The 19,229-nt window shown below is 39.9% G+C and overlaps 1 protein-coding gene and 1 long non-coding RNA gene across 2 annotated transcripts in view; one reads left to right on the top strand and one right to left on the bottom strand.

Moving 5' to 3' along the window:
- The window catches only part of LOC144990184 (uncharacterized), a 572,443-nt gene that overhangs the window by 22,069 nt on the left and 531,145 nt on the right, over positions 1–19,229 (top strand). The gene's annotated exons all lie outside the window — the stretch shown is intronic.
- The window catches only part of aig1 (androgen-induced 1 (H. sapiens)), a 31,622-nt gene that overhangs the window by 4,473 nt on the left and 7,920 nt on the right, over positions 1–19,229 (bottom strand). Inside the window, exons 2-3 of the mRNA XM_023953079.2 lie at positions 15,979–16,134; positions 15,714–15,815 (exon numbers count right to left, since the gene is read on the bottom strand). Of these exons, the coding sequence (XP_023808847.1) occupies positions 15,714–15,815; positions 15,979–16,134 (258 nt within the window). The remainder of the gene's footprint in view (positions 1–15,713; positions 15,816–15,978; positions 16,135–19,229) is intronic.

Here is a 19,229-nt window from a genome sequence, read left to right as displayed (position 1 = left end):
GCTGCCGCTGCCGCTGCTGCTGCGGCGGGGGTCTGGGTGTGGGGGTGGCTGGGCGCTCCTCCTCCTTCTTTTCACATTCCACCATCCATTTTAGAAGAACATAAACACTCACCTGAGCACAGGTGTTAGCTCACCTTTGCACTAATAGTTTGCATGATTGAATGAATGAAAGATTTCACACTAGTTGGTTTTAAGGCATAAGTATGCGTGTGTGAACACTATCTGTTTTGTGTTCATGTTGACATGTGAACATTTCTTGCAGCTAGCAGGTGTGTTGATAATATTTGAGTGTGTGTGAACAGGCCCCGCCCTTTTTGTACTACATTGGAACTGTACCGTAACGATAAACAACCAGTAAACCTGTCTGCTCTATGCTGCTTCATGGTCTTACCCCCCCCTCTCACTATCACCCCCCCCTCTGACATCCCTCCCTCTTCTTCCCTTCTTTCCTTTTCCGTCCGGTCCAACACCAAAGATTTTCAATCATGGTTGAAATGAATAAAGTTTGGCCTCAATTACAAAAGGGGTTTGTTCAGTCACACCTTTGGTTTGTCAGAAGATTAATAACCCCTCTTGTTAAAGTAAAATATGTCCAACACAAGAGGCCCTCAGCTCTCATCTGTCTGCCTAGCTGTTGGACAGGACAAGTTAAAAAAAAAAAAAAAAAAAAAAAAGAAAGTAATAACCCACACTTCGTCGGCCATTAACCCTTACATATCTTATCAATTAGAGTAGTACTTTGAGTAGTGATTCTGCTGGGTCTTGTTATGGTTGGATAGAAACTCATTCCATACATTCTGCTGATAAAGTCGTCGGTGGCTTTATGTTTGCTGGGGTTTATCAGATCCATATTGAAATCTCCACAGATGTATAATATTTTGTTATTTAGAGAGCTAAACATCTTTTCCATCCAGTCACTGAACACTTCTAAGCTTGACCCTGGCGACCTAGAAACACAGCTTATGATGACATTTTTCCCTGATTGGTTTAATATTTGAATTGTAAGGCATTCCAGTATTCCAACTACTTCAACTGACAATTTATCAATTTCTGTAAACTTTGTATTTTTTTAACATAAATTGCGACTCCTCCACCTTTTTTGTTTACTTTGTTCACATAGTTAAGGTTATAGTTTCCGGTAATACTTCATATTAAGATTCCTTAACAAGCTTTGTTAAAAAAAAACAAAAAAAACAAGCTTTGTTAACACATTAAAAAGCATTATAATAGAATTTTTAGGCTGTTAGTAAGACATTTATTAGCAATAAGTCTAATAAGGTTAATTAAATTCTTCTTTCTCTTTCGGCTTTTCCCAACAGGGGTCGCCACAGCGAACTAGTCGCATGGTAAACTTGGCAATGTTTTACGCCGGATGCCCTTCCTGACGCAACCTTCTCAAAGCAAACAGGCTTGGGACCGGCACAGAAGTAGAGAAGGGAACAGGGAGCAGCCCGGATTTGAACCCTGGTTTCACGGACGGAAGGCGCCGCAAACCAGCACGAGCTAAACCGGCTCAATAAGGTTAATTAAATTACTTAGTTAAAACATTTACAAGCATTATTTTTAGGATGATTTTAAGATGCTAATGATACATTTCTTGACATTATAGGTGCCTAACAAATGTGTAAGTGTTAATAAACTTAATAACATTTATTAACAACCTTTGTTAATAAATTAAGAAGTATTATTATTGTTTGGGGTTCTAGTATGACATTTATTAGCATTATAAATGTCTCACGCAAGCCTAAGTGTTAATAGGCTTCATAAGTTTTATTAACTAACTTAACAAATAATAGGCTTTATTAATGTGTGAGATGCTACTAAGATATTTATAAGCATTATAGATGTCTTGCAAATACCTGAAAGTGTTAATAAGATTTACTAACATCTAAAGTCAGACCATTGTCTTCAAAATCCATATTACTAAACTGGTTATAAGCTTAATAAATGTATTAATTAACTTTGTTAACAGTTTATACATTTTTTTGCAGTACCTCATCTAAAGTGAGGAATGCTTTGACCACAAACAACCACAAAGCATAAAGCTTGTAAAAAGAACTTTATAACATTAAAACAGACTAAGCGGACGTGATTCCTGTGTAATTTGCTGGCGTGTACGGGCGTCCGTGGTGCAGCGGTAGGGCGGTCGACCCATGATCATAAGATTGCAGGTTCGATTCCCGCCCATGTGTCGAAGTGTCCTTGGGCAAGACACTGAACCCCACCTTGCCTCTGGTGGGAGGTTGGCACAAGTGGAGCGGAGCCGCCGCCAGTGTCTGAATGTGTGTGTGCATGGGTGAATGGGACTGTGACTGTAAAGCGCTTTGGGCCTTCGTAAGAAGGTAGAAAGCGCTATATAAGTATACGCCATTTACCATTTACCATTTGCTGCTCCCAACAAAATAGCAAATAGACTCCTCAAAATTATCATTATTAACAAACAGAGCGAAATGATCAATGAAAGGAGAAGTATAAACCAGAGGAAAAATGAAAAAACAAGATGAGATGAAAGGACGAAATGTGGATAAAACCAAAGAAGACGGAGACGAACTCTCTGGAGCTAACCAGCTAGCTGAAACCATGCGCTGTGGACTCGACTCCATTAGCAAGGAAATCCACGACCTAAGAGCTGACATGAAAAAGGACATGAACTCCTTGAAGGAGCAAATTACAGAAGATGTCAAGATGGAAATCAAGGAATTAAAACAAGAAATATACCAACAACTAGCAACAAACAATAAAACTCTCCAAACGCACAGAGCCCAGATTGCCGAGGCTGAAGAACGCATCGCGGACATGGAAACCTGGAGTATGGAGGTGAAGGAGGCCTAAATCGCTAAAGCAACAAAAAATATTACGAGAGCGGCTCACTGACATCGAGGGAAAATGTTCATTCCAGTTTTGGAAGCAAATCATTTTGTTTCTGTTCTTTTTGGGGCCACACGTTCTGGCCTTTTTGTTCAATGTTTTTTGGGCTGTACATTCTGAGTTCTGGAAGAAATTAAGTAATGGGTCGTAATATAAAAACGGTTACACTTAATGTAAATGGCCTAAATAATCCCATTAAAAGAAGAAAGGTTATTTCAATATTAAAGAAAGAAAATGCGCAGGTATTATTTTTACAAGAGACAAAGCTAGACGATCAAGAACACAACAAATTTAAACAAATGGGATATAGAAACACTTTTTATAGCTCTAATGAACCAAACAAGAAAAGAGGGGTGGCTATCCTTATATCGAATTCCTTACAATTTGAATGTAACAAAGAGATAAAAGATAAAGGTGGAAGATATATACTAGTTAAAGGAAGACTGCAAAATGAACCAATTACAATGATAAATGTATATGCCCCCCCGGAAGTAAAAAAACATTCTACAGATCTTGCTCGCACTTGAGGCTGAAGGTATATTGATGTGCAGGGGAGACCTTAATGTAACTCTAAAGAGCCTGGATACCACAAGTGTTAGGAACCAGCATAAACCTTTGTCAGAATTTATTAACACAACTTTAGAGGAAATGGGAGTTATTTATGTTTGGAGAGAAATACATCCATTAGAAAAAGACTATACTTACTATTCTGGGTCACATTTGGTTTATTCTAGAATTGATTATTTCTTGATCAACACATGTGATAGATATAGAGTGAAATCCTGCAAAATTGGTACAATGAGTGTCTCTGACCATAGCCCTGTGTTTTAACAATTAATATAGACAACAGAAAACGAAATACGTTGTGGAGATTAAACATAGGAATGTTAAATAAGGGAACTGTGAAGGAACAAATAAAAATTAAAGCCGCAAGCGGCGTTGTATGGCCCGCAGACGCAACCCGCCATCACGGCCAACTCTACGCATCACCGCCGTCCTCACCTACCTCACCGCCCACAAATTAAAAGCTAGTCAAGGCTGGATTTGCTAATAATGCTAACTATGCTAATGGGGCTAAAAGTGCTAGCATAGCGATCAGCATCATCAACTGACTCAGAAAAACACATTACCTAAAATGCAAATTATGCTAACTATGCTAGCTATGTTAACGTGGCTAAAAGTGCTAGCATAGCGATCAGCATCATCAACTGACTCAGAAAAACACATTACCTAGAATGCTAATTATGCTAACTATGCTAAATATGCTAACATAGCTAAAAGTGCTAGCATAGCGATCAGCATCATCAACTGACTCAGAAAAACACATTCCTCCATTGGTGAGAGCCATATGCCATAAGTTGATAAAAAACCCACTTTCTCCAAAATGGCGGCTTTTTTGTTTATTTTATCTCCATAGCAACCATTCTCTTCCTGCTCTTGTCGAGGACGGACGCTTTTCTTCTCGCTCCTCCTGTATCAGCCCCCCCCCCCAGCTTTTGTCTGTCTTCCCTGGAGCTGCATCTTTCTGCCTGCTGCTACTCCTGCTCTTTTTACACTCTAAAGATGGATTTGATCAGCTGGTCTTTGAATTCGATCGACAGAGTTTTTTCCACACTAAGGAACGGGAAAGCGGACCCTTCCTGCCCAGACGGCACCCACGCGGCTGGATACACCAACGATCCATGGGGCAAGTGGAGGCTGGTGTGCCTGGCCCAGCTGTCTGTGGAAGACGTTGAGGATGTGTACCTCTTTGGATTCATGATAATTGGATTCCTCATCATTGGGATCGGAGGATTTCTGATCTATCAAGCAGTCTGGGAGCAGAAGACGGAGAGAGGCGATTCGTCTGAGCTCTATGGAAGGATTCTTCGGGGAGGAGAGACTCAGTACGAGAAACTTTCACAAGTGGATCAAAAGCTCTGTGCTTGTCTTGCCCACTTAAGCAGGATGCTCTCGATCTTTGAACTTGTGCAGAAGATGGATACCAACTTGGAGCGCGTTTCTGCCCGAATTGAGGCTAGACTGGTCTAAATTGCCCACATTTTGAATCAATCTGCCTCTCAGTGCAAGACCAGTCAAGGACACAGCCAGCAGAGCAAACAACCTGCTGGCGCCGGAAAATCTAATCTAATCGGACACCCCCCCCCCCGAGCTGAGACTCCTTGGCTCCAACCAAAACATCATTCGCTCTCAGAGTGTGAAAACCGCCGCTGTGCTGAAGGCCGATGCTGCTGCTTCCCCCCCCTTGACCTCGACATTCCTCGGAACTCACCCCCCGCCCCCGAGTGAGCACTCCTGGAGACGCGAGCGCCCGTGAGGAGCAGCTGCGAGCGGAGTGTAACACAGGCGGGGGCCCCACCCCCCTATCCAACCCTCCCAGTGATCCTTGTGTACTGCGTGGCTGTGAGAATATGTGCTTCTGTGTTCAGACGGTGTTTTTTTCTTGTACCTACACATTGTATCACAGTGTTGAGATACGACTTTTTTTGTCACCAATCATCACCCTACCCACCTATTGTAACCATCTTTACCCATCCTAAGAAAAAGGTGCGCAGTCGCTGCAGCTGCCTCAGTAAAACTCGAACTGTATGTGTATTTGTTGTATGTCTGATCTTGTTCGGGTTGCACTGGAAGTAATTTCGTATGTCGGTGTAAAAGCTGTGCGTATGACAATAAAAGGATTCTGATTCTGATTTTATGTTTTGGTCCCCTTGAGAAGACAAACAGATTGACGTCAGTTCGGACAAATCGGTAAAAGTAAACTTTTTGTCGTCCTTAGCAACAGTGGTTTTATGCTAACCACGCCCACATTCCTTATATGTCCATTTCCAGTGTTTTTCAATGTATTCAGTTTCAGGCATGAATGCATGCATTCAATTTTAACTGTATTGCATTGAAAGGCATGGGAGTTTTAACAGTGCGCCACTTTGCTAGCTTGCCACGCGCACGCCGTTCAAAATCTACAACTTCTAATTCCAACATTTTGTCCAGAGTAGCTGTCCGTTGATGCCCGAAAAGTTACGAGACGATTGATGAAAATTCCAACGACGAGTTTTCGTTTGTATCTGGTGCTAAAGGTGCTTTTTTGAGAAAATTACAGATGGCGGCCTTTTCCCAAGGTCAAAGGTCAACGACACTTCTGTGGTGTTTGTAGACTGGAGCTGGCAGCAAGTGTGTGCAATTGCGTAAAAAAAAACCCCAAAAAAGTGTCGTTTCCCCATATCGTGGGAAAACACGAAAATCGCCAATTCTCAGAGTTCGCCACAAAATGGCCGCCAGGCCTAGGTCGTATGGCTGCCCCGTAATGATTTCAAAACTTCTTTGGGATATCCCCGACACGTGTGTTTTGGTTTCGCGACTGTATTTTGAAGTACATTTTGTTGGGCCCCATACGCGATTTTCGGCCCATTCATTTTTTTGACGGGATCGCTAGCCGTGATGTTATCGTCTTCGGTGGGGTGACGTTGACTTTGTGGAAAATTCATTTGCAATTTATCCCAGGTGTGTGCACGTTTTGGTGACTTTTCGAGCATGCGGCGGGGGTCACATTCTCGCTGAAAGGCGGCGAAGTCGTCGTTCCAACTGTGAAAACAATATGGTCCTTGCAGTCAGTGACTGCTGCTGTGGGCCATAACTACTATTAAAAGATTCATCTAAGAAAACGACAGTGGAGAGGTAAACCCCAATATTCTGTGGGATACGTTAAAAGCAGTTTTGAGAGGAAATTTAAAAGCCATTGCATCAGCCAGATATAAGGAAAAAAAAAGAATAAATACAACCAGAAAGTGGCAATCTTAAACAACCTAGAGAAACAGCACAAGCAAAGTCAGTCCCAAGCTATCCTACAACAAATTAAAACACTAAAGATAGAAATAAATGATATTTTGAGTGAAGTAATAGAAAAGAAAACAAGGTTTGTTGTTAAGCAAATGTATCATGATTCAGGCCCTAAGGCAATCAAATTGCTAGCAAGACGATTAAGAAAACAACAATCTAATAACACAATAACTAGTATCAAAAATCCCAGAACAGACAAATTAACAGATGATCCAGAGGAAGTACTAGACATTTTTGAGAATTTCTACAAGGATTTATATTCAAAACCCCTACTAGCAAGTGTAGACAGTGCAACGAGCTTTCTTAACTCACTTGATCTACCATCAATAGGAGAAGTTCAAAACAAAAGTATTACAATCAGAAATTTAGACCGAAGAAATGAAATATGCTATTGGAAAACTAAAGACCTGCAAGGCAACAGGTAGTGATGGGTTCCCCTCTGAAATATACAAGATGTTCGAAAGTGACCTGTCACCTTTACTACTCGGATGCCTTAATTGGACATTAAGGGAAGGAAATATCCCCCCTTCATGGCAGGAAGCAGTTGTTTCCCTTATCCCTAAGGAAGGGAAGGATACAAAACTATGCCAAAACTTCAGACCAATTTCTGTTTTGAATGTAGACTTTAAAATATATACATCAATATTATGTAAAAGATTTGAACTTTTTGTGTCTGATCTAACAGATGAAGACCAGACAGGTTTTAATAAAGGACGCCAGACACAAGACAATATAGGAAAAGTCTACATATCATTAACCATGTACAATAGAAGGGAATTAAATCTGCACTTATTAGCCTAGATGCAGAAAAGGCCTTTGACAGTGTTAGCTGGGAAGTTTTATACTTGGTGCTTTAAAAATTTGGATTTGATGAAAATTCTATTAAAGTTATTAATTCATTATATCAAGCCCCAACAGCAAGAATAAAAGTAGATGGAGATTTGTCAAATAAAATAAAATTAGAAAGAGGCACCAGACAAGGCTGTTGTTTAAGTCCAACGCTCTTTGCATTATACATCGAACCGTTAGCTCAAGCTCTTCAACAGAACGGTGCCTTAGAAGGAATAGAGATAAGCAACAAAAAACAGATAATTGGCCTCTTTGCAGATGACGTAATAATTTTTCTAAAGAACCCAGACAAAGAGCTTCCTACACTGACCAAAAATATAAACGCAACACTTTTGTTATTGCTCCCATTTTTTATGGTATGAACTCAAAGATGTGAAACATTTTCCACATACACAAAATAACCAGTTCTCTGAAATATTGTTCACAAATCTGTCTAAATCTGTGATAATGAGCACTTCTCCTTTGCCAAAACAATCCATCCCACCTTACTCATCAAGATGCTGATTAGACAGCATGATTACTGCACAGGTGTGCCTTAGACTGGCCACAAGAAAAGGCCACTCTGAAATCTTCAGTTTTGTTTTATTGAGGGGGTCAGGGGACTCAGAAAACCAGTCAGTGTCTGGTGTGACCACCATTTGCCTCATGAAGTGCGACACATCTCCTTGGCATAGAGTTGATCAGGTTGTCTATTTCGGCCTGTGGAATGTTGGTCCACTCTTCTTCAATGGCTGTGCGAAGTTGCTGGATATTGGCAGGAACTGGAACACGCCGTCGTATACACCGATCCAGAGCATCCCAAACATGCTCAATGGGTGACATGTCCGGTGAGTATGCTGGCCATGCAAGAACTGGCATGTTTTCAGCTTCCAAGAATTGTGTACAGATCCTTGCAACATGGGGCCGTGCATTATCATGCTGCAACATGAAGTGATGTTGTTGGATGTACGGCACAACAATGGGCCCCAGGATCTCGTCACGGTATCTCTGTGCATTCAAAATGCCATCAATGAAATGCACCTGTGTTCTTCGCCCATAACATATGCCTGCCCATACCATAACCCCACCACCACCATGGGCTACTCGATCCACAACATTGACATAAGAAAACCGCTCACCCACACGACGCTACACACTCTGTCTGCCATCTGCTCTGAACAGTGTAAACCGGGATTCATTTGTGAAGAGAACACCTCTCCAACGGGCCAGACGCCATCGCATGTGAGCATTTGCCCATTCAAGTCGGTTACGACGACGAACTGGAGTGAGGTCGAGACCTCGATGAGGACGACGAGCATGCAGATGAGCTTCCCTGAGACGGTTTCTGACAGTTTGTGCAGAAATTCTGTGGTTATGCAAAGCGATTGTTTCAGCAGCTGTCCGAGTAGCTGGTCTCAGACGATCTTGGAGGTGGACATGCTGGATGTGGAGGTCTTGGGCTGGTGTGGTTACACGTGGTCTGCGGTTGTGAGGCCGGTTGGATCTGCTGCCAAATTCTCGGAAACGCCTTTGGAGACGGCTTATGGTGGAGAAATGGACATTCAATTCCCTAGCAACAGCTCTGGTGGACATTCCTGCTATCGGCATGCCAATTGCACGCTCCCTCAAAACTTGCATCATCTGTGGCATTGTGCTGTGTGATACAACTGAAGATTTCAGAGTGGCCTTTTCTTGTGGCCAGTCTAAGGCACACCTGTGCAATAATCATGCTGTCTAATGAGCATCTTGATATGGCAAACCTGCGAGGTGGGATGGATTGTCTTGGCAAACGAGAAGTGCTCACTATCACAGATTTAGACATATATATATATATATATATATATATATATATATATATATATATATATATATATATATATATATATATATATATATATATACAATATTTCAGAGAACTGGTTATTTTGTGTATGTGGAAAATGTTTCACATCTTTGAGTTCATACCATAAAAAATGGGAGCAATAACAAAAGTGTTGCGTTTATATTTTTGGTCAGTGTATATTGATGGACTTTTTGAAACTATTTGGTCACAACTCAGGATACAAAATTAAAATAGAAAAAAACCAAATTCTTACACTAAACGACTCCCCGTCTAAACAGATTAAAGAAACTTATAATTTGAAATGGGAAAGTAAGACTTTAAAATATCTGGGTGTCATACTTACAAGAGAGATCGACAAACTATATGAAGCAAATTTTGATCAGATTGAACAAAACATGTAAAAAGGTCTGCAAAAATGGACAACTCTACCCCTTAGATCTCAGCTCTAGAGTAAAAATCATTAAAATGAGCATCACCCCACGATTTGTCTACCTTTTCCAGACTTTACCAATAGGAATACCACAGCATAAGTTTAACTTTTGGAATAAGATCATATCTAGATTCATCTGGAATGGAAAAAAAGCCTAGGATAAGATTTTCCACCCTCCAGTAACCAAAAAAACACAGAAGGGTTGGCTTTATCAAATCTGAAAGAATATTTTTATGCAGCACAGCTGCGGCCAGTAGTCTGCTGGTGTACACCAGAATACGAAGCAAGATGGAAAGAAATAGAGACTAAAAGCATAAACATACCAATACAAACGATTGTAGGAGACGTTAAACAGACGGACTATAACCAAAGGAATGTTGACTTAATTACATCCTTTAAACCAAAACTATGGAAAAAAGTAGTTAAAGAATACAAACTGCAAAATGAAAGAAAAATACTCAATTGGATCGCGTATGACCCAAATTTCCAACCAAATCGATATGATTCAACATTTAGACACTGGATAGACAATGGCATAACTGCATGGTACACAATTACAAAAGAGGACAATTTACTTAGCTTTAGGGAATTAAAAAATAGATTTAATCTGGGAAATCAAGGTTTATTTATATACCTACAAATTCAAGACTTTTTTACAAAGGAAATTAAACCTAATCTAGAACAAAAAAAAGAGACAGTATAACTAAAGTAATATCAGACGCTTATAAAAACAGCAAAACAATGGTTATTTCAACATTTTACTGTTCTTTTACTGCTAACAGGAAAAATTCATCACTCTATATTAAAAGTAAATGGAAATCTGAGCTCAATAAAAAAATGACAGAAGAAGACTGGTTTAAAATGTGTCTCACACAGTGCTCTCAAATATGGAAGGAATTTGCATGAAAGAATCTTACACGGTATTTTATAATGCCCCAAATCAAAAGCAAACAACTACAAACTTCACAGTCTTGTTGGAGACAATGTGGGAGTTAGGAAGGGAATCATACACACATATTTTGGTCTTGTCCCAGACTACAATCATTTTGGAAGGCTGTAACAACTTTTATAAAGAGTGTTTTGGAATATCATCTGCCAAACAAATTTATAGTTTTGTACATAGGAAACATTGAAGACTCTGGATTGAATGAAGATCTTTACCTGGTAAGGATATTACTCTTGGCAAGCAAGAAAGCAGTGACAAAAAAATGGCGTAGGGTGGACCCTCCTGAAAGGATGACCGGGTGAAAATCATATGGACAATTTACTCCATGGAAAAGTTGACATTTCAACTAAAACTAAAGTTAGACATTTTCCAAAAAAGATGGGAAAAATGGTGCCACTATGTGTGAAAAACAACTAAAACTCTAAGAGGATTGTGAAAACAAAGAAATACAGCCCAATTGTTGCGTTTTATTTATTTTTTTGTTTATGTTGTGGTTGATTACCCATGTTTGTAAAAACTGACAAATGAAAAAACACTCAATAAAAAAATAAAGTTTAAAACAAATAAAACTAAACATACAAAAATCTTTCTGTAAAAGAAATATAGTAATTTAATTCAGACAAATTAAAAAAATAAAATAAAAAACAGGGACCGGTGTTGGATGACTCTAGCATCATAGCTAATAAGGATAAAGTATTAGCATCTATCGTGAGTGAAACATTCATTGCAAATCCCATCACCAGGAGACAGTTCTCTGCATTCAATGCCAACTGCATTCAACCACTGTTGCCTTGCTTCAAAGTCCACAAGAAAGTTGCACAAGCCAGTAATTTTTGAAGACCGAAGACAATAAACCTAGAGGAGCCATGCTAACACGCTAACGACGACCAGTACAGAATCAAAGATTGGCGGGGCTTTTTTTTATCACCCGTGTGAAAGCTTAGAGAAAGTCTAAGGCTGCATTTCCACTGCAGGTCTTGATCCCCATATCCGATTTTCTGACTATATCCGATTTTTTTGACGACCCGCTTACATCATCTTTTAAAAGTGACCCGTATCCGATTTTTGAATTTACACTATACAATGCTGAAACTATCAAACGTAGACGTTCTGAGGACTACGTAGCAGCATTTCTGCCTTCCGCGGACCTCCTTCGGACTTTAGTGTGACAGCGGTTGTCATGGAGGCAACGCTGCGACGGAAGGAGGCGTTGCCTTGGGTGCTCCAGAGGGGAGAGGAAAAAGGAGGGCTGCTCGGCTCTCTCTGAATTTTGAATGAGGAAGTGTTTGCAGACGTGCTGTACTAACAGTTTGATCCAAGTGTTGAACCTTTCCTGCGCGATGACTTCTCTTTTCCGACCGTGGTCAGAAACGCACGGGAGATTTCCTCTAGGGCCGAAGGCGGATTCTCCTTCGGGGTTCACTTTCCCGTTCTGAACCCTCAGCCTCCAGAGTGGGTTAAGAAAGACTCCAAAACTTTTGGGGGAGACACCTTGTTTTTAATTTACGGTTCTCCGACACACCCCCTCTCCTCTCCTTACACAGACACGCAGGCACACACACACACATTCTGACTTTAGTCTCACAATTCTGATTTTGAACTCAGAATTCTGACTTTGATCTCAGAATTATGCACTACTGGCGCATGTGAGCCACTTCCTTTAGCACTGCAGAGTCCGAGGAGCTGCAGGAGTGAAACCAACAAAACTGACGTCTGTAAGTGTCTTTTTGCGTGCTCAAGGCTTACCAGAGGAGGTCATTTTGCTAATGGAAGAGCAGAAGGTAAGTAAAAAAGAAATAGTTTTAAACTGGATCTTGTAAATGATTGTCGTGCCCGTTTATATCAACAACTCCCCTATAATCTATAATCTTGTTTGTTATAGCCTTCAGAAAATACTCTCTACATATGTTTAACAGATGTTCGTGTTTTACTATGCATGATACCCACCGATCTTTACTCTCTAATACAATAAAATTCAGTTTTCAGCTTTCTCGTCACGTGACACCTTCTCTCTTTTTATTATCTCATTGTCAAACAAACACTCTGCAAACGACGGCCCCCTGTTACTGAATCATAACCTTTCAAAACATTTAATACAACACAAATTTGTTGTTTTGTATCTGCGTGAGTTTAAATAAAGCTCAGGAGGTGGAAGTCACGTGACGCCTCAGAGTACCGTTACGTATCCACGGCAACAGCCGTTTCTTCTTCGTGGAACAGAGAACCGCAGCAATGTGTTTACTATTTTCAAAGCACATTAGCACCCACATTAGCGAAGCTATCGACACCGCTACAAACTTTACAGGGTACAGTTTATTCTTTTTTTACAGGGCGGGTTTTTTTTTTTTTTTTCTTTTGGGTGGGGTTTTTTGTAGCACCGGGAAGCTTGAACCTTACATCATTATGTCCGTAGTTCTGCCGAATCAGATATTTGACTCTTTTGTAGCCTACTATCTTCTCTCAGCTGCATTTTCATAGTCCGCTTGGATTCATTCACCTGATTAACAACATTTGTCCAGTTTTAGTGGGATTATAAATGGCCACCAAGTACATTAATATCAAATGTTTGCACACAGCAAGAAAGAAGCTAAATTTATCACTTTTATTTACTCCTCTGAAATACTACTGGACTTGTTGTTTTCTATATGTTCCTTGTGACATCAAATAAAACTCATTTATTATTTTTTTAAGCTAATTTATTTTTCTTTTGTGCAGATTGACAGTGATGTCATTGCTTTGGAGGATCCAGAAATGACACTTCACATCCCTTCCTGTGGAGTCTGCAACATTCTGCAGAATTCTGAGATTAAAGTCCAAATTCTGAGATTAAAGTCAGAATTTTCTATGCCCTTTATTTTTTTCTTTCTCCATTGCCCCTTATCCTCTTCCGTACATTCCTGTGGTGAGTTGTGATTTTTTAAAGAAATAACCAAAATGTGCAATTCAGCCACTAGGGGGAGCAAAGGAAAAGCAAAACAGGTGAAACAGCTCATCTCTGCACGTGCCAAAAGTGAAAATTAACAGCTTGTGTCTGTGTAAGATGCAGTTTGGTTCCCCGTTAGCCTCACCACTGTTACATTCCTATAAGAATGATCAGTAGTGACACAATAATGACCAAAATGTTGTCACAAAGAAAAAAGGTTAAAGTGGAGGGCTGAGCTTTCCAGAAAAAACGATTCCTGAAGTTTTATTTGTTCATGGAGCTGAATACAAAACCTACATGCGTGGAATGTCATCAACAGGTCACAGTGCTCAAAGAATACAACATTCAGCACCACTATGAGACTCACCATAAAGAAAAGTTTCACCATTTGCAGTTAAGAAAAGAGAAGATTTACCAACTATTAGCTGGACGGAAAAAACAACCGTCTGCATTCACTGCAGCATTTACATCAGTGATGGAGCAGTGACAGACACCTTGTTAACATCCAAACCATTTTCGGATGGTGAACTTATGGAAAAATGCTGAAGGCTGCAGAAGGGTTGTACCTCAAAAAGCAGTTGACCTTTTCCAACACAAGTCTTTCAAGGATTACAATTACAGATACAACATCTCTGAGGAGACTTGGCCGCCAAATGAAGGAATCCAGTCATTTATTGTATTTTCAGTCACTATTGATGAAATCAATGACATCACGGATTTATACAGCTGTGTATATTTATTAGAGGTGTTAAAGAGACGTCACAGCAGAGTTTCTTGAGTTGATGGACACAACAACAGCTGATGACATAGTCAGCTCTCTAGTTGCAGTGCCAGACTATGTTGAAGTGAACTAGTCACGCGATGTCAGTCTGGTCACTGATGCCGCTCATTAAAGGTCAGGAAGAAGGCAGGTGTTGCCACAAAAGTCCACAAAATAAACCATTTTTTAAAAAGTGAAATGCATTTTATTTGAGATCCATTTGCCTCTGTGAATGAATGTGTAATAATAAATGATTAGGCTACCATGTTGGTTGAGGCATTTTTTCCAACTTTTGCTTTTTTGTTACTGGTCCGGCCTACTTGGGATCAGACGGGTGGCCCCCGAACCAAAATGACTTGGACACCCCTGGTGTATGCGCTCCACATGCTCACACGCGCTCTCCCCCCTCCCTTCCTGCACGACACCGGTTTCAGCACACACATACACTCATCCCACAACACATGCTTTTCTTCATTCTTCAACTAATCTGATAACCGCTGTTAACAAGAATAATAACGTCTTCAAATGTCAAAGTTAGGATTTGTTTAATTTAGGTGACGTAAGACCCGCGGATATGCGATGCGGAAGCACGGTTTGTTTATGTTCTGCTACAGAAAAAAATTCTGACATCCCAGACTTGTACACCCCAGGGGGCACGCCTCACAGTTTGAGAACCACTGCATTACAGTAACACATAAAAAAACGGGCAAAATACTGTCACAAAATTCTAATTAAGTTTTCATTTTCAGACATGTCTTATATAAAAAAAAAGCATTTTGGGTTCTGCCCAATGAACAGGAAAAGTATCTTATGAACAAATGTATACATTTACAATGAAAAATATGCAGGGCTAAGACTTTGCAGTAAAATTTCAACATGCTTTCTCAACGAAGCTTAAATTAAAAAAAGATGCAGCAAATTTATCATTCAACTGCTGACTTAGAAAAAACAAATGTTTACTTCTTGTTTAATAATGATTCATTATCTAAAAAACAAAAAGAAAGAAAGATCTATTAGAATTTTTCAAAAGTTGTACGTAAGTACACCCAGTGCTGAACTTTTTTCTTGGCCGCGTGGACCTGAATGAAGGGAAACTCTACTGGGTCACTGCTCGTGTGGTCGACTGGTTGGTGCAGAGAGAGTAGCCTATGTGTATTGAGTTTATGTTATGTTATTGAATCCCTTTAAACAATGACTTCTGAATGTCTACCCTCATGACGGGATCAAAGGCTTTTGAGAATCCAAAAAGCAGACAGACATCACCGTGCCATCACTCACCATGCCGTGGTTGAGCCACTGAGGAATGAAATTATCAAGCAATTTGGGGTAAACCAGCTCCCTGTCGTACAGGTACAAAGTCCAGAAGGTGAACACCACAAACTGAAAGGTAGAAAAAAGGAAGAGTTAGAGCCCCATCCTGCCACAGAACCAAGATCTTATTGAATATAGAGTGGAAGATGTGAACTCTGGACTTCCCTGAACAAAGCCCATAGTAGGCAGTCTGTGTGTGTGTGTGTGTGTGTGAGTGTGTTCATCTTCTCACTGCTCCAACAGGAAAGGCCAGGACAGCCATGATCCAGTCCCTTAGGCCAATCAGCTTCCTGTGCTGCCGCTCCTGCTCCCTGCTGTCCCCCCCATTGGTGAGCAGACTAGACACATCAATTAAGACACACAACCCGAAAAACGTGGCCTGGATCACCTGTTGACAGAAGGAAACGGCACAGTAACCCAAATGGAGTATATGACTACATCAAATGAACTTTCTCATCAAGTCAGAGGATGTTTTTCAATCGTCTTAACAACAGGTAAGTTTCACTAACAAAAAGCTGCTGAATTTCAGATCTGGATTGGTGCTCTCCAGCTGTTTGGCCAATATAAATAAAATAATATACATATAAATATATGGAATAAAAGAGAAGAACAATAGAAGAATATGTGAAACTATGGATATATACATTTACACATACCTAAATACATGTATGGCACATAACAGTCATTGCATATCTAATATTGCACATGATTGGTATACAGTTGTTACAGATTTTATTTTTTGAAGGTTCATATTTTGTTTAGGGGGCTGACTGCTCTGGGGAAAAACTGTTTTGGAGTCTATTGGTGCGTGCCTTGTGTGATCTGTACCGCCGGCCTGACGGTGGCAGTTGGAACAAATCAATATCAGATCGATCTCCCATCGATTGGGAGACAACATCCAATTTCAAATAGAGTCTTCAACTACACAATCAGGCCCAATTTCTGATCACGTGAAATGATCGGGGCATATCTAGTAATAATTGAGGCACAAAAAGCTGACAGATCTTTTTGATATCCCAAGGAGACCAAATCATAAAATGGTTGCTATTTAGACCAAATCAACAGAAAAGCAGCCATTCTGATTTTTTTTTTTTTTACAAAAGTATACAGAACAAAAGCCAAATGCAAGCTTTGCCGCATTGTGGTAAAATACAGAGGAAACACTACAAACTTTGGAAACCATCTATTGCGAGATCATCGTTAGACCAATTCAAGAGCAGCATACAGCCAAACTCCACTAGAAAAGGCATTTGGCAGCAAAATGCCCTCAAGTTTGCAGCAAGCTTTCAGAAAATTACCAAAGCAATCAGTAATTTGTCATTTGCAAAGATAATTAGACCATATAGTGTTGTTGAAAATGATGGGTTCTGCAGTCTAATTACTTTATTTGAGCTGAGATACGTGTTGTCAACACAGAACTAAGCAAAGTGGTCATCCCAAAACATTGAGGAGGTGAAAAACGATGCTTCAGTTAGCAAAACGTGCTGCTTTGACATGTGACAGATGGACATCAAGAGCGACAGATCTGACAATAACTTGCCACTTAATAAATGAGGACTAGCTCCTTTGTCTCATGTTTTGCAAACAGGGCAAATTCAAACTAGTCACACGGCAAAAAATCTGGCAGACCCATCTGAATCTTTACAAGAGTGGACAATTACACATAAAGACCCTGTGACAGTGATATAGTCCAAGCTGTGGAGTTGATGTCTGTGAGCTGTAGAGATGATGCTTCCGTTTAACAAACCATGTTATTGTGTTAATAATGTAATGTGCTCATTTATTAAATAAATGTTCAAAGTGTGTGAACTATATCAGGTTGTGGAATAATTGTTTAAATAATAAATGGAATCTTGGAAGTGTAGCCATGTAAATTAAAGATTACCTTAGTATTTTTCTTTAAATATAAAATCTAAATGTGTGAAACGATGTGCAAAAGTCTAATTAAATCGAATGAATCAAATAATCGGAAAATAATCCTCAATCATATCGAATCAAATCTGGAAGTTATTAGTGATACCCAGCCCTAACGCCTAACAAACTCCTCCTTTAGGTTAACTCCTCCCCCTTTTCTCTTCCCATCTCCACCATGACAGAACAACTTGAATGCTGCTCCTAAACTTCTGGCCTTGCTACCTTTCCACCTGGTCTCCTGCACACACAGTATGTCTACCTTCCTCCTCTGCATCGTCAACTAACTCTCTACCCTTTTCTGTCATAGTTCCAACATTCAAAGTCTCTACTCTCAGTCCAACTCTCATGACTTTCCTCTTCTCTCTCTTCCTACTAATGCCGCATTCTTCATCTCCTTCAACCAACAGCAGTCCAATTTCCCCCGGTACCCTGTCGGTGAACAGCACAGATGGTGGTCGTTGTTAACCCGGGCCTCGATCAATCCGGTATGGATATCATAAATCTGATTCACATATTTGGTTTGGCAAAGATTTTACATTGGATGCCCTTCCTGACACAACTCTCTGTATTTATCCGGGCATGGGGCCGGCACAAAGACCCTGGCTCGGTCCCTCTTGTGGCTACTTTTTTTTATAAGATACATCTGCATATTTTACTCTATGCTTAAGTTTGAAACCTTTTTAATTTTTTAAATGAAATCATATTGTATGGGTTCTCCTGGTGGAAGCATTTGCTTTCCTGCTTTCTGCTTATGTTCTTTTTCTATTTTTGTTGTTATGGGAACTTTTGGAAAACATTATGAAATGGATGAGATGGATCCAAATAGAAAGAAAAGGCAAAACACAAATAAGCGAAACATCACACTTTAGATAACTGAAGGTTAGATGGGTGGGAGAGTCATAGGATGAATGAAACCCAGGCCTTGACATTAACAACTTTAAAAGTCACAAAACTGCGTGTGTGTTTGCCTGCAGTAGAATGGTGTCTTTGTGAAATGGTGAATGCTTGTATTGTTTGTGGAAACAACTGCCGGGTGTGTTTGTGTCTCTAGTTTTCACAGAGTTGGTTCACGGTTGAGTGTTTAATTGAATTTCAGAAGAGAATCTATAATGTTGTTAATGTAGATAAATATATGCTGCTTCTCAGTTTTTACAACGCTGTTAAGACACTAACAAGGAAACTATGCAGCTTAATTTATGGAGGATTTCGAGCTGAGATTAGAGCAGTAAATCTTTTACCATTGGAAAACGTGTTCAGTTCAGTTCTGAAGGGAGCCACATAAGTATCGACATGACGCAGAGCAGAGTATGTGATTTATGAAAATGTCACTAAGTCTTCACTGCCAATTCTTTTGAAATTTTAAAACGATGAGTGAAAGACATGCAAAAAATCTTATTTGGTGGTTACCTTGTACTACATTGTTGCTCATCAAAGAGAAAAACAAAATACAAATTAGTAGCAATGACTTGCTTTATCATAAAACCTAACCCCCTGTTAGTTACAGGATGGACACATGGAATGAATGCATTTCCACCATGTACTGTATTTGTTGTTCATTTAATATGCATG

The sequence above is a fragment of the Oryzias latipes genome, chromosome 24 (genome assembly GCF_053564925.1).
Source record: "Oryzias latipes strain Hd-rR chromosome 24, Olatipes_Hd-rR_3.1".
NCBI classification, from domain to species: Eukaryota; Metazoa; Chordata; class Actinopteri; order Beloniformes; family Adrianichthyidae; genus Oryzias; species Oryzias latipes.
This window is presented reverse-complemented; position numbering and strand designations above follow the sequence as displayed.